This window comes from Lissotriton vulgaris, chromosome 11, assembly GCF_964263255.1.
Source record: "Lissotriton vulgaris chromosome 11, aLisVul1.2, whole genome shotgun sequence".
Lineage (NCBI taxonomy): Eukaryota > Metazoa > Chordata > Amphibia > Caudata > Salamandridae > Lissotriton > Lissotriton vulgaris.
The window spans coordinates 968866324-968881417 of NC_141699.1; the positions used below are offsets into that span (position 1 = coordinate 968866324).

General features: G+C 43.4%; 1 protein-coding gene across 1 annotated transcript in view; it reads left to right on the forward strand.

Moving 5' to 3' along the window:
• Positions 1-249: 249 nt before the first annotated feature.
• SIAH2 (siah E3 ubiquitin protein ligase 2) overlaps positions 250-15094 on the forward strand; it is a 91588-nt gene continuing 76743 nt past the window's right edge. Inside the window, exon 1 of the mRNA XM_086944910.1 lies at positions 250-717. Within this exon, the coding sequence (XP_086801036.1) occupies positions 379-717 (339 nt within the window). The 5' untranslated portion in view covers positions 250-378. The remainder of the gene's footprint in view (positions 718-15094) is intronic.

The following is a 15094-nucleotide window of genomic DNA, read 5'->3' on the forward strand; positions in this document are numbered from 1 at the left end:
CCTCATATACTTATTTAAAGGGTGCGAGAGATTTTAAGCAAATGATCCCGCTTTCAGTAATCGTTTCCCTGGAGACGAAAGAAGCATAGGCGGAGTTGTATCACGCCTCCCGCTTCCATTGGACATTGTTGAGGATACCCATACCTGCTGTGGCCGCCGCTACGCCCATTGTGCACGCCTTTTGCGTTCATAGGACAATGAACAGTAATATCCACACCTGACATGGCCGCGGCCACGCCCATATAGGCTTTCTGCGCATCCCGGTCTAGTGTCTGAGATGTCTGCACGCGCCAGCCGCTGCTTGGTGATCGCGGTCACCTGTACGGGTGCCCGGCTCGCGCTTGAGCCTCATCACACCCATGGTGTACCGGGAGCGCGATGAGCCGCCCGTCTTCCGCCGGGGTCGCTGCTAGCAAAGTCTGCGGCAAACCACAGCCGCCCTCGTTGCTCACGGGCGCTGCCACCATCGCTTCCCCGCTCCCTCCCGGTGCCCCTGCTTCTCCGCTATCTCACCACCAGCTCATCTCACTATTTGAATGCCCGGTGTGCTTTGAATATGTGCTGCCTCCAATCCTGCAGTGCCAGGCGGGGCACCTGCTTTGCAACCCATGTCGCCTGAAACTGACCTGCTGCCCCGCCTGCAGGGGGCCCCTTGCCGGCAACATCCGCAACCTGGCTATGGAGAAGGTGGCCACGTCTGTCTACTTCCCCTGCAAGGTGAGGCAAGAGGGTGGCCAAGATGGGTGGGAGAGTGAGATGGACATCGGAGAGATCAAAAAATGTAAGCAGAAATGGGACCACAGCTGCATCAGTGGAAGGGTTGAGGGGGACAGCAGTGTGGTCGATAGAGCGAAAGAGTAAGTTCAGTCAAACAAGTGATCCCAAGAACTGCAGAGAAGTATGGGAGCAAGCAGGACTAAACTCTCCATTTGAACATTCTAGTATTCCCTGCTGGGCAGCGATCTTAAAGGTTGGCTGGATGGGCTGCCGCTACCATGCATTTTGAATACCTCATAGTTTGCATACAGTTTTATCACATCAAGGCAGATCATTGTTAACTGATGCAATTCCTCTTGGCATATGGTTCTGCGACTGCATTTACAAAGTGGGGCACGCTGCATGTGACTTCTGTGACCCAGTTGTTAATGTGCTAACCGTCCAGTTTATTCTAACTGGCACACTAGTTCTTTATTTGCACATACGTTTCTCCACAGGAGAATATCCTGTATTGGCCTGGTGTACTGTGCATGGCTTGAAAGTATTACAGTGTTCCATTTATTCTTTTCAGACTTCCTTATTAATGCTGTTACTCTTGGGCATTTTTTGACACGCTGTGCTTTTATGTGCACGGTTTGCACCACTTAGGAAGGGACAGACTGGCTTACTAACACAAAGGTATGTGGGGTACTTTATTTGCTAAAGCCATACACTCCGTATAATGGCCCAACTAACTTTTTTTTTTTTTTTTTTTTTTTTTTACAATACAATATGCTTTTATTGTTGAATTAATAACTAACTTGTGCTATGTAATATACATAAGGCATGCATGGGGTACCTGTATAGCACTAACCTAGTTAATGGGCCCCGGGGATGCTTGAAGCTACTTCCATGCGATAGTGATATTTTGTGCACCCCCTTGCATGTATTCAGTTTACCCTGATGATAACTATCATCAAACTTTCCATTTACGCACCCAGGGCCGGACTGGTAACCCAAATCACCCATGGCAAAAGTGATCTAGCTAGGCCCACCGTGCTGAAGGCCCTTGGTTAGATTGGGTCATGGTTAGATCATGGCGTCGCCAAACATGCAGTCTACCAGGGAAATGCCACAGGGACAGAATGGCAGGTCCAACCCTGAACACACCGAGAGTTATATGGGGCAGAATGCATCCCAACTCCTATTGTAGAGGTGCATATAACTTCTTCCTCCAGGTTCTAATTTAAAATCTCCCGAGCATATAGTAGCGCCACTCTGGTGGAGTTTGACATTACAGGGGAAACGAGTGACCTTAGATGTTAATAAGTCCTTTTTATAATACAACTTTATTTTCCTAAAGAAATGAGCTAGCATCCTACGTTATAAGTGTCAGTTTCAGAGATGGGTACCGCAAATTGTTGGCTTTATACGTGACTTGCTATTCCTCGATTTAATAAATCCTCATTTGTCTAAAAATCCTTTTCAGTGCTTGCTCCTAGTCTTTGGAATAAGCTGCCATTTTATTTCACCTCATGATTTTCAGGAAGAAAATGAATATTTCTATTTTCGACATACCTTTCTTTTTTGGTCCGAGACTCAGCTATTTTGTTGTGCACCAAGAGACATCTTAGTATAAGTGCACTATATAAATAACTAGCATAAATGGGTGCAGGTAGAGCCCTTTGGCATTTTTGGCTGTCGTCATCCTTCTAAGGCCTGAATTTGTGCACTTGTAGTTATTTTGTCGGCTGCAAAGTTTCGAGTCCAGCTGTAAGAGTCTGCAGTTGCAGATTCAAGGACATTGATGTTTCCATTACTGCAAATTTCTGATACTATCTGCACCGGGCCAATATATTTTGGGATGTGATTTGTTTTATGGAGAGACATCCACAAGGACTTTTTTTCTGGAATAGCATAGTGTGTTCATTTATTCCTTGACCTTTGAGTTCCTAGTGGTGTTTCCTATTAGAGCGTTACACGTGTTCCACATTCAGAATGACTCGTCTATTTGCATAAACCACTTAGTTGTAAGGGTTTTGTGTATGCCCATGCTCATCTGTGAGATTTCTGCGCTCTATTGTGAATGTCCTGTTCCGCAAAACAGACTTCATGGATTTGGCAAAATAAAGTGCTTTTTTCATGATTTGAAATTTGCAATACGTAAAGTTACTACTAACGCACACTCAAGGACCAAACTAAGTTGGGACCACAATGTGCAGTGAAATTATTTTCTTGGTGTCGTTTTTGGGGTAGAGTGCTTCTGCCAGCGGAATAGTAATGCCCGAAGGGAGAACAGAGATGTTTTCAACTTAATAAGTAGAGACCTTTCTGTCAGCAAAACTGATATCGTAAGGTAAATTAAAAACTGTCCCGTGACCGAATTCCTTGGGGCATTCTGTTTATACAGATAGTAGGATTAAAGTAATAGAAAGAACATTGTTTGTAACCATCAAAGCGTTATTTCGATATACAGAATATCATAAAGCACATAAAATATGAAACCACAATTCATTAACATTACATTTTTTTAAATTGATTATAATAAAAAAACATTCATATTTCAATAAATACTTTAAAAACATGTTAAACTTTAGCAGCTTTGTGAAGATTTAAAGATTCAACTAAAACTATAGTCATCTAGTAGCCTTCAATCTAATCAGCCAGGCCCAACTAAGAAATTTGGCCACCCCACACACTAGGGTTGTGCTAGTGTCAGCCTTAAGTATTCTGAGTGCAGAGGAGTGGTCCCTGGTTCCAAGCAACAGACACACAGGTTTGAGCCATTTCTGCCTGTGTTTTGCGTAGGCTGGGCATACAAAGAAGACATGAGGGATATTTTCAGTGACACCTTCACAGATTGGGCAGTCAGGGGACGTTTGGTACGGGGGCTTCCACTTGCAGGTGTGATCGCGAAGGGGGAGTGTTCCCAACCTAAACTGGATGAAAAGGGATCTGTCTCTTGGTTTCTTAATGAAATCCAAGTAAGACTCCAAGCGAGGCTTTAATTTATGTTGTCTAAATGCCTCAGTCAGCCTACCTCGGTTTGGGTCCCTTTGTTCTTGATCATCAACCCATGTCCAGTAGGCTCGCTTAGTTTCAGCCTTGGATAAAGAGACCCCAGGCTCCCAATCAGATGGCAGGCCAGATTCGAGCAGGAGCTTCTTTATATTATGAATCCAGCTAATTTTGTGGGCACCATGGAGATTCATAACTTCTCTCAAACCATCTAGAAACCTTGAGAGCTTTGTTTGATAAAAGATGATTGTTTGAAAATGTTTGTTTTCTCTTTACTGCTTTTATAAATTGTAGCGAAATGCAGCTAATAAAAAAAAATAATGGATCAAGCGTTGACTCTTAAGAACATTACAGTAAAGTAGCAGTGTAGATAGTACTTCAGCTCTGTTAGAACATTTAGAATTAGCATGTTTTTTCACTTATAAAGGGTTTTGAAATGTTACATTACAATCATTAAACACATGGTTGCCATGGTAGAGCCGTGGGGCTGCATCTATGCCAGATTTTCCGAATATCCTTATAGGATACATTTGCATTCCATAGGTGGAAATAATTCATTTTTCATGGTCGTCGTGAAAGTCTAGCATACATTCAGTCCCATGGACCTTAGGTGTACAACCCTTTTTGTCTGATTCACTTAGTTTTTATCGAGGTAAATTGACTTTTGGCTTCTGGAGTTTTAAGTTTTCTTTCAGAGGAAATTGTTTCGGTGGAGGTTTGAAATGACAGTGAGCAAAACGAGTTGCATGCAAGCAGGAGACTAGTTATAAGACAGAACAATAGATCATTCTTTTGTTTTTGCTGACACTTGGGAATCTGTTTCATTATGCTTTAACCTTTTTTGTGACCAGGTAGATGGATGGCAGCTTCCTGCCTTAGCCTGGACTCCTTGCAGTAGAGCAAACACATAGTTCCAAAGTTGGTCTTGGCATGTCTCCCATGTGGTGAGTGGTGTACTGATTCGGGAAACACACGTTTGGAATCTGTCACCGTTAATCAATCTAGTTTTGTGCAGGTTTTCAGACCTTAAGAACCTCTGCAGAAGCCCAAATGAATGCGTCATCGAAAAACAATTGGAAGCCTACAGGTGCAGTATGGCTGTACTAGTCTTGCAGTTTGCCTCTATGAGATTGAAGGTGCATTGTTTATAATTTCAAGATCGATGAAAAAGGGAATCAAAACTGGTGCAAGGAATAAATGCAGTGACATTAGGGATAAGAACAGCACAGTAGGCCAAACAAACACTGCACACCATTTCTCTCACACCCCCTCCTTCCTAACGCCAACCAGAACACAAGGGCCCTCTCTCCCACAGTGCCATTTATAGACCGGGCCAAAACATAGAAGGTATTACCGTGCCTTAAAAGGGACAGTTCAACACCACCTGCTATTCGACATTTCCAATTGTGAGTTAACACAAGCAGCAGCAAAAAGTTTTGCCCCAATTTCTTACCATTGACATTTTTCATAAGATTGGTTTCCCTAACAAGCCCCTTCTTAACTTCCCTGTTTAATGAAGCGACCCGCAGAATTCAACTACCAGAAGATGTATGTGAGGCCATGATAGTTATTATCCCGAAACTGGCGAAACCCCCAGAGATCTGTTCTTACTACAACCCATGTCCCTTATTAGTAAAGAGTCCAAATCCTTGCAATATTGCTAAACTGGTTGGTGGAAACAATTACCTCTTTATTACACATGGACCAAAATGGCTTTATGCCAGGGCATGGTATTAGGCACCTGGCAGTGGCTTAATGTGATGAACTCACTGGATCACATGCACTGGTCCTAATAGATAACAAAAAAATTTGACTCCATAAGCTAAGACTTCCTTTTCCAAGTTTGCGCAAAATCACCTTTGGGTCTCGGAAATGACAAACCTCTCTGCACCCGCCATGGGCCAGAATAAAAGTAAACCGAACAATACAGGACCCATTCCCAATGGATTTATCTGGACTCTTCACTCTGCGCGTGTTGCATCCTTCAACACGCGCGCCATACGGCCTGCACTGTATCGTTTTGGAATCCTGTCAGAATCCCACAGCAGTTCAAATAAAAAATCTGTCAAGTGAAGAGTTTTTGAGCCTGGGGAGAAAGGAAGAAATATATATCCCTATGGAATCGTCCTCCAAACGGATTTTAATTATCTGAAAGAAAACAGTGGTGGTTCATTTGGAAGTAAGACGCCTTTTTCATCCCCTTTATGCTAAATTGTCCGGACGGACAATTTTCGTACCAAATAACAGTACCTGTATCTCTGGTGGCTTTTCCTGAAGAAGGTATTCATAGGCCGAAACGCGTGTAGAAACCACCTGGGAGCTGCAACCGCTTCACGACACAGATACATACCTTTTGTATTAAAAGCCCATATACAAGGCTCATCTATGGAAAATGTCTAGACGATCATTGTGATGAAAAGATAAAAAACATATCAGAACATGTACATAATGTTTTGACTGATGAAATTTCAGGTGTTGATCATACCTGTAAATGTATATATTATGACTGTTGAGTACGAATGATATGGATGTGGTGTGTATGTGGTTGGTCTAGTTTTAAAGATGAAATAAGGAATATATCTTTATCAATAAATAACTACTTTTGTACTTTTCAATATATATTTGTCTCTGTCTCTCAAGGTACTAGAATTGCATTGGTTTATTGTGACTTTCTGAAGTTGCCCTAGGAATTTACGCTAAGTATTATCTCCCTGCCTCGAGGAACTTCCCATTAATAGCAGGGGACCCTTTATCTTTACACCCATTACCAATTTAAACATAATCAAGGCAAGGTTACCCCCTTTCATGCTTCCTGTTCACTCTGTTGATTGAACCTCTAGATGAGAGAGGACACACTTGCAGTGGGAGGAGTCAGCAGAAGATCACATTTCACTCTATGCTGATGATGTGCTGCTCTTTCCTCAGTATACCAAGCACATCCCCCCACATACACACACAAACGACTAGTGAATGAGAATTATAGATTTGTAAGGTAGAGGAGGGGCTGACGGTCAATTGGGACGAGTCCATCCTGGTCCCATTGAAGGAAGAACTAAAGTGAAAAACCCCTACTCCAGGTTCAGAATGACTGCTTCAGGTATCTAGGAATGTTTATATGGTCAGCTCCTTAACAAAGCTGCAATCTAAATATAACCCCACCTTGTTTTGCCCCTCCTCCCACCCACCCCCCCCGTAGAAAACAAATCAAGAACTGTACAATTTATCCACCCCTACTCTCTTGATTCTGGGATGGAACTAGCTGTATACAATGATCAAGCCCAGTAAAAAATACTAATTATAAAAATCCTAGTGTTTAACCCCCTGGAAGCCAAATTAATCTTGTAATCCCTTGTTACGGGAGCTATATCTATGATCTAACTTTTTATTAGTAGTCTGTGCCCACAAGCTCTATGGCAGCTCTTTGTTGCAGTTTGGAAAGGGACAAATTCACAATTGAACATGGCAAATTGAGGCCGGACCATTTGCCCCTCCTCCATCCCATCTAATTTCATTATTTCCAAAGAATTAATTAAAACCCTGAGAGTATGTCACAAGGGCTTCAGAACACCCCAACCTGTAGACCATGTCAAATCACAATTGGCGCCTTTATACTTCTCAATTGTCAAACAATACTAGAAACTGGTTTAACACTCCCTATTTGCAGCTGTGTGACTGCCATCGATTGAACACTCCTAAGGGTGAAGTGAAGAAACGCAGGGCTCAAGTTTTAGCCACACTCAAATTTGATGCCTGAGAGTGAAAAGAGATATCACATGATGGTGGAGTTCTAAAGATAGGCAGTCGGTGCAAGAATGGAAATGTGACATGGATAATTGTTCATGCCTATCAAAGAGGTTGGTAAAGCTTGGGGATGCCTCCCTCCACAAACGTGGGGAAATCTGGAGCCCCTGGTAGGACCACTTTCAATGCAACTGTTCCTAAATAATAGACTTCCCCCAAAGCACACCCTCTATACCACCCTTCTTTCACATATCCACTATGACAGATATAAGACTAACATAACCTCAAAACAAACCTATGACACATTTTCAAATGACGATGGACACAGAGGGAATGCTTGAATGATACATGGAAAGGAAGACATCCAACTACAAACTAACCCAAGTTCATACATCTAAGTTTTCTCAACCCACATAAAGAATGATTGAACTTAAGCTTTCTTGAATTGGTTATAAGTCTATGGCTGTATGGGTAGTTTGTGCGCCTCGTGGGCGGTAGCTCTGCAGACCCTGCCACTTCAACCCCATAGCCTTTTTGTAATTGACTATTCTGTTTTTCTTTCTATTTTTGATTTCAAGAGATTTTCATAGAAATTTTAGTACAAAACAGGCGGTTGATATGCATTGATGGACTAAGTACATTATCAATAGAACAATTGCTCAGATATTACATAAAGCTAGAATAAAAGTTAGTAAATACTTAACAAGTAGCCCCGTGAGGCAGTTATGTCTACACTGACCAACCACATGGTGCGAAAATAGGGAAGGCACAATGAAAGAAAAAATGGTAGGAGGCAGTGCTTAATTTGAGCAGGTGCTCTGCATCGGCACTCCTTTCAATTTCTGACCCTGCAGGTGGTCTCAATATTAATTATTCAAAATAAAAAGAATGACGTACATTGCATGGTGACTGGCTGGTAAATGTTCATAGACAGGCCAGCATACGCCTGTCCAGGCAGGCGTGATTGTGTATCACCACGTTAGTGATGTAATCACGCCGTTCACAAATCCAAGAAGTCAGACTGTGGCTTGCATTCTATTCACTGAGACTGCTGCACCCTGCCACTGCCTGAGCCTAAGCCTACCATTGGATAATTGTAGCTGGGGGCTGGCTCATGAGGGAGTTGAGGCAAGGAAGCTGCGAGAGCGCATTTGGAACCTGGGAGTGAGGGCTCTTGAGGAAGAATAAACAAAAGCAAGTGTGGACTTTCCACTTGCTGCGTAGCCAGAGTAGCCTATCCTGCAGCCCTGCATTGCTGCTATCCTTAACTTTTGTGCACCATGGCTTCACCTAAATGTAAATTGATACTTGTATAGCGCACTATTCGCCCGCAAGGGTCTCAAGGCGCTTGTACGAATACCGCTGTGGAACCCATCCTGGCTTTCCCTGTGAGGCGTCCACTCCTGGGCACCCCCGAGATGGAGGCCAGGCATCCTTAGCGTTGTGGGGGCCGTTGTGGAGATTAAGCAAGCTATTGCCCAGAGTTGCAGAGTGGGACTCCATGATTGGAATAGGCACCGAGGCGAGAATTATCGAGTCCGTGGAATTTTGAGCCCAAGACCCGCCGAGGTGGGGAATTGAACCCTGGTCCCGGGCTAGACCTCTGCATCAGGGTCTGCCGCTCTAACCATTGAGCCACACTTCTCCACCCATTGAGCCACACTTCTCCACCTGTAGAATCTGTGCGCTGCACCGCAGCATGGTAATTGCTGAGCGTGCGTGAGTCCAGTAGGCACCACGGCCAAACTTACCAGCATTGGCAGCATTACGGCTCTGGACAATGCCTGTGCTGTAGCAGGCAGGGTCACAGAAAGCTGAGCAGTGAATGCCGATGCCGTCGCCATCCCTAGACCTACTAATTACAGGCAGCACTAGCCGTGACATCACCTGCTGTGCTCGAGCAGCCGTCTGTTCCGCAATAAACCCAGTCTTTCCGCACTGATTAATATATGCAAAAAAAAGCATTTTCATTTGGTGTGCATTTTGTTTTTGCACTCAGTGTAGGTAAGAAAGTAAAACACGCCATCTTTCACTTCTTTAGGAATGACAACAGGAAACCTCAGAGTTCAAAATAGCAGGGACATGTACAGGCTGACGGCAGGGGTCACAGGCAGCAGCAGTGTTATAGATGAGAGAGCGAGAGCAGGAGTAAAGAGGAGAAAGAAACAACAGGAGAGGAGAGAGATAAGATGGAGCTAAGGAAAAGGAGAGCAAATCCGATACAACGAGAAAGCAGCCATGATGTGAAGAAGAGAGCATTACGAAGAGAGAAGATAGAATGAAAGGATGTAGAGGACAGGGCAGAGGAAAAAAAGCAGACAAATGATAAAACGGAGACACAGCTAATCAGTGCTAGAAGAGTGATAGTAAAGAGACAAGATCAGGGGGGAGAGAGCAGAGCATGGATAAGAGTGAAGAGAAAAAAGGGCAGGGCTAGAAGGAATAGAGGGCAAATCAGAAATACAGGGAATAAGGTAACACACCAGGTGTGACAAAGATTATAGAAAACAATTAGAGACGTGAGAGAATAGACTCTTAGAACAAATACTTAGGGGACAGACAACAGATCAAGGTTAGAAGATAGAGACTGAGGCAGTGAGTGTTGAAAGTGGGGTTCACCGGAGGAAGAAGTGAGCTGTGGCTCCTTGGCAAAATTTTCAGCACCTGCACTTCTTTTTTTTTTTTTTACAAATTAAGTACTGGTAGGAGGTTGCCATTGTTAACGGTCGAGGCGCCTATAACTTGTGTCTAAGTGACCTAGCGTATGTCAGCAAGACTACAAGGAAGTCATCCAAGTCCTGATGATTATCAAGTGCAAATGGGTGTTGGCAGTGGTGGTATAAAGAGATCATAGTTTAGTATCTCAGGGGTGTGTGTAATTAATTCAAGGAATCAGTTCAGAATATTCCATAGAGTTTATTGACCGAGATCTAGGAATATTGGGTAGATAATATTGAGTGTGTGCCCCTGATGTATCTCAGCCATTTCTACCGCGTGTTATTGGAGGTATTCCCTAGTTGTTTCCAGGAGGACTAGATCGTTTTATGCGCCACGGTAAACATTTAAGTCCATAAGTAGTAAGTCCTCCCTCTGTAGACCAGTTGTGTTTGAGGGGCTAAAAAGACCACAAACTGAGAATGAACTGTCTTGGGGAGTTTAATATGTAATATGTTGTCGAGGGTATTGTGGATATTAGTCCAGTAATTGTGTAACGTGGGGCAGTCGTATAGCATATGACACAGGTCCGCATTCTTGGAGTCACAACTCCAGCAAATGCTGTTGTCCATGAAACCCGATGTGGCCAGGTGGTGTGAGGACCAAAAGGTTCTGGGAAGGTTATGTAGTATAGTCTGGGCAATATTTGATATTTTTTTTATTGAATGTATAAGCCCATAGGTTTGGCCAGTCAGTGTATAATGGACTAGCAGCCCATCCCGACTTTGTCCAGGTATGAACTGCTGCCGGCCAGTAGTATATCGTTTTGTTGGATTTCGTTTCGATAGCATTTCCTATCTGTGACAGGCCTGTGAAACGCTCCGATTCACAGTGCACCGCTGACGCACTTAAGAGTGCTCGTTCAGTACTGTGTGAACTCGAGTTTCCCTACTTTATTTTTCCTTGCAATATTATATAGCGCGAACTCGACCACATGGCATGAGGACAATTTACATTACAGAAGAACACATTCATTTGTGGTAGGCACGGGGAGCTGGGAGACAAAGCAATTTGCCTGGAATCACAGGATGTTGAGCTGATGCCGAGATTCGAGCGTAGCTCCCCAGCTCTAAAGTTCGCAATTCTATAACTTGTGGCGGGAGGTGTGTCTAAAAGTGTATGCCAGTGCTGGCCATCAATGAGAGAGACCTGTGCATTTTTCAAATGGGTGGTGAAAAAATATGAGTATGTTGCTGGAGATGTGGGCCGCCGTGCCACCAATGTACTTACCGGGGGAAGGTAAACGCCCATTATTCCGCAACTTTCTTTCAGCATACCATCACTCCACATACTTTCATTACGAAAGTACCATGACTCCGCAATGCCATTATAACGCATTGCATTACATTTTATATGCTTTTACCACGCATACGTTTACAACAAAATTCGTTGTAAATGCATGAATGGTAAAAGCATGTTTTCTTAATGTTTGGATAAGGCAAGTATGGGTATAGGGGTATATGTTTTGGGGTACTGAGGTATATGTTTTGGGGTGTTTGGGTATTTTACGGGTTCAGATTTGTTTTGGGTTATGGGGTACAGGGGTAGTTTTAGGGTTCAGGGCTGGGTTTGGGTTTTGGGGTATTAGGGTTCAGGGGTAGGTTTGGGTTTTGGGGTACAGGGGTATTTTAAGGGTTCAGGGCTAGGTTTGGGCTTTGGGGTACAGGGGTATTTTTAGGGTTCAGGGCTGGGTTTGCGTTTTGGGGTATTAGGGTTCAGGGGTAGGTTTGGGTATAGGGGTATTTTAAGGGTTCAGGGCTAGGTTTGGGCTTTGGGGTACAGGGGTATTTTTAGGGTTCAGGGCTAGGTTTGGGTTTTGGGGTACAGGGGTATTTTAGGGCTCAGGGGTAGGTTTGGGTTTTGGGTTACAGGGTTATTTTTAGGGTTCAGGGGTAGGTTTGGGTTTTGGGGTACAGGGGTATTTTTAGGGTTCAGGGGTAGGTTTGGGTTTTGGAGTACAGGGGTATTTTAAGGGTTCAGAGCTAGGTTTGGGTTTTGGGGTACAGGGGTACTTTAGGGTTAGGTTTGGGTTTTGGGGTACAGTGGTATTTTTAGGGCTCAGGGCTAGGTTTTGGGGTACAGGGGTATTTTTAGGGTTTAGGGATAGGTTTGGGTTTGGGGGTACAGGGTATATTTATAGTATTAAGATGGGTTAGTGTTTAAGGGTGTTGGGGTATTTTAAGGAGTAAGGGTGGGTTATGATTATGGGGTGCAGGGGTATTTAAAGGGAGCAGGGTGGGATTCGCACACGATATGAGACATGGCATGAAGGGCGGAACGTACCACATGCCCCCATCGTTTGTCATGCCCCCAGCACACGCCCACAGCAGAACGCAGACACACCCACAAGGGACTACTTTGCTGGCACGGTTCTTTTACCTTTTAAATGTATATGGTGGGCGTCTGCATAGCCTATGTCCTTCTGCTGCAACTTCCCTTTCCAACTTTGTATTGGGTGTTGTGATTGGTGCTGTGGTTCCTGAGATTACCCGCCTCAAAGGTTTGGGCTCTCTCTTTATTATATTAGTATGGATTAGATAATCCGTCCTGGGACAAGTCAGAGCACCATTTTTCTTGAGTTGCACAACTAGGTGGTCGGAAGTCTGAGCTTGGTGTATATTTTGGAGGCCACATGTTGGACCTTCTTAAATTTTGCTAGGCGGGTCAGTAGCGAGGCTTCTTTAAAAGGGAAGGAATTGTGTTTGGAGATTGCTACCTGTAGTCCTAGAAGTCGGAGGGTGCAATTTCGTATTTTTGTTTGATGTTGGCGAATGATAAGGGGTGCTGTTTGGAGCCAAAGTCGCTAACCTTAAAATTCCCTTAATCTTCTATGAGCCACATATGGCAAGCTGAGGATCAAGTTTGATGTCTTTTAGAACCAGATTGCAGCCTGTAAGGCGTATCTAACTTTTACTATAGAGAAGCAAACGTAAATATGTAGTAAAACCTTTTTATTGTGATTCAGGATCGGGTTAATTAGAATATAATGGTCTTTGTATATGGTTGGGAGAGATCTAAGGAGAGGTTATCTGCGAGTGACTATTCCAGGGAAAGCCATAGGGCTCTAAAGTCAATGGCACTGTCAAGCTGTTTCGCACCTTGGGCAACCAAATAGGCGGTTTGGTATTTTTTTTACATCTGCAAAAGTGTCCCCGCCTAGGTTTGTGGGTAGACTAAGTGTTTTTCAAGGCAATGAATGTGGGTTCTTTTCTTTTAGGATTCCAAATGAATTTGTTGGACAACGGTCTACTTTATATAAAAAATAAATAATTTATCCGCTTGGGGACATATTTAATAGGTAGTTAACAATCAGAGTGATAACCATTTTTATGGATTTAAGTCTACCCCACTGCATCAGGAATTCTTTTTAACCAACTTTCCAGGAATTTGTCAACCTTTTGAAGGACCAGGGATTAATTTTGTTTTATGGATTCACTAAGGTCCGCATTGAATTCAAATACTAAATATTTGAGAAATTTGGGTTACTGTGATGAGTACAGCACCTCTTTGGTGCATGTAATGCTATGTGGACGAACCTCTGATTTATCCTTTTTGAGAGTATTGCCCAATACTGAGGAGTACGCTTTGATCTTGGCAATATTTTCAGGAATAGCAATATCTGCTTGCTCTGTGACTTTTATAATGGCCTTTGTTGGTCGCCTGTTTAAAATATTTGCCATCGAAATTTAATCTGATTGAGTTGTTGCTTTCATTGAGAGAAATTAGGTGGTTCGATATCTTGGAGAAAATAGGGACTGGGAAAGGGCACACCCATGTCTAGTGCCTTGTTTGAGCGGGTAACAGTCAGACTGGACACTGTTAGTCCTAATTTTAGTACTGGGATTGTAGTATAAGCCTCACCATATTTTTTTAAACGACTCACCCAGATGAAATCTAGGCATTGTGATTCTCGGGAAGAGCCATGCAACTTTGTTGAATGTTTTTTCATAATTGAGCGCTATTACCACTGGGGATTTTTTAGGTTTGGGAATTTATAAGGCGTGGCCTAGTAATTAATTTATTCTTAAATCATTTTTATGGGTCAGCAAACACAGAATATATATATATATATATATATATATATATTCTCCACCCTCAACCACTGAACTATGGGCGGGTACATCTGTGTTGGTGAGGGTAGAGTCTCGCCTTTTACACAACAACTGCAGAAAAGGAACGGAGCTCTCCCGAGCATTTAAATCCATTTAATAGCAGCAGTAGATGCTTTTCAACATCATTGACTTTCTCAATACTTTCACCTGCTAGGAATATAGTACAGAGCATTTATTTGGTTTATATAACCCATTTGTGGATCCTTGGCCAATGGGAGGGCTTAAACTCTTGTGATGTTTACACATAGGCCGCCATGTTTCCCAGCCCCTAGGCTTAACTCACGCTACCAGGCAAACACAACCAGCCATGTTTCCTTGGTGCAGTCCAAATGGACCGTCTTTCACCGAGGATGGAATAGCCAACTCGCTGGTTTCCAATGTTTCCCTTCTTCATGGCTGCTGGATGAAAGACAAGGAAGATCTTGCAAGGGACCTGGCTAGAGTTTGAATATGTATTTGGGTAATCCCCTTTCCTGCTGGCCTCTCTGGAAAGCTGAATGAGAGCAATCCAATAGGAGTCCTTTCAGACCCACATGATCAAAAGACCATGTGTTATTGCAGGGCATACAGTGGGTCTGCCCATTGCCCAAACCACCATCCATGTTTCAAATGAACATTACTTGTGCGCCTTGATCACATGTAGATCATTGGTGTGTGTGTTTCTGTTGCAGAGTTCACATTGTAGATGGAGGCTGTCCTCCCATCTTTGAGTTACTTGGCTGGAGATGTCCTCCACAAGACTACCAATCGCAAAAAGTGGGAGCCCCGTGATATCTTTGAACAAGCGGAAAAAAGGAAGCTCCAAGACCATA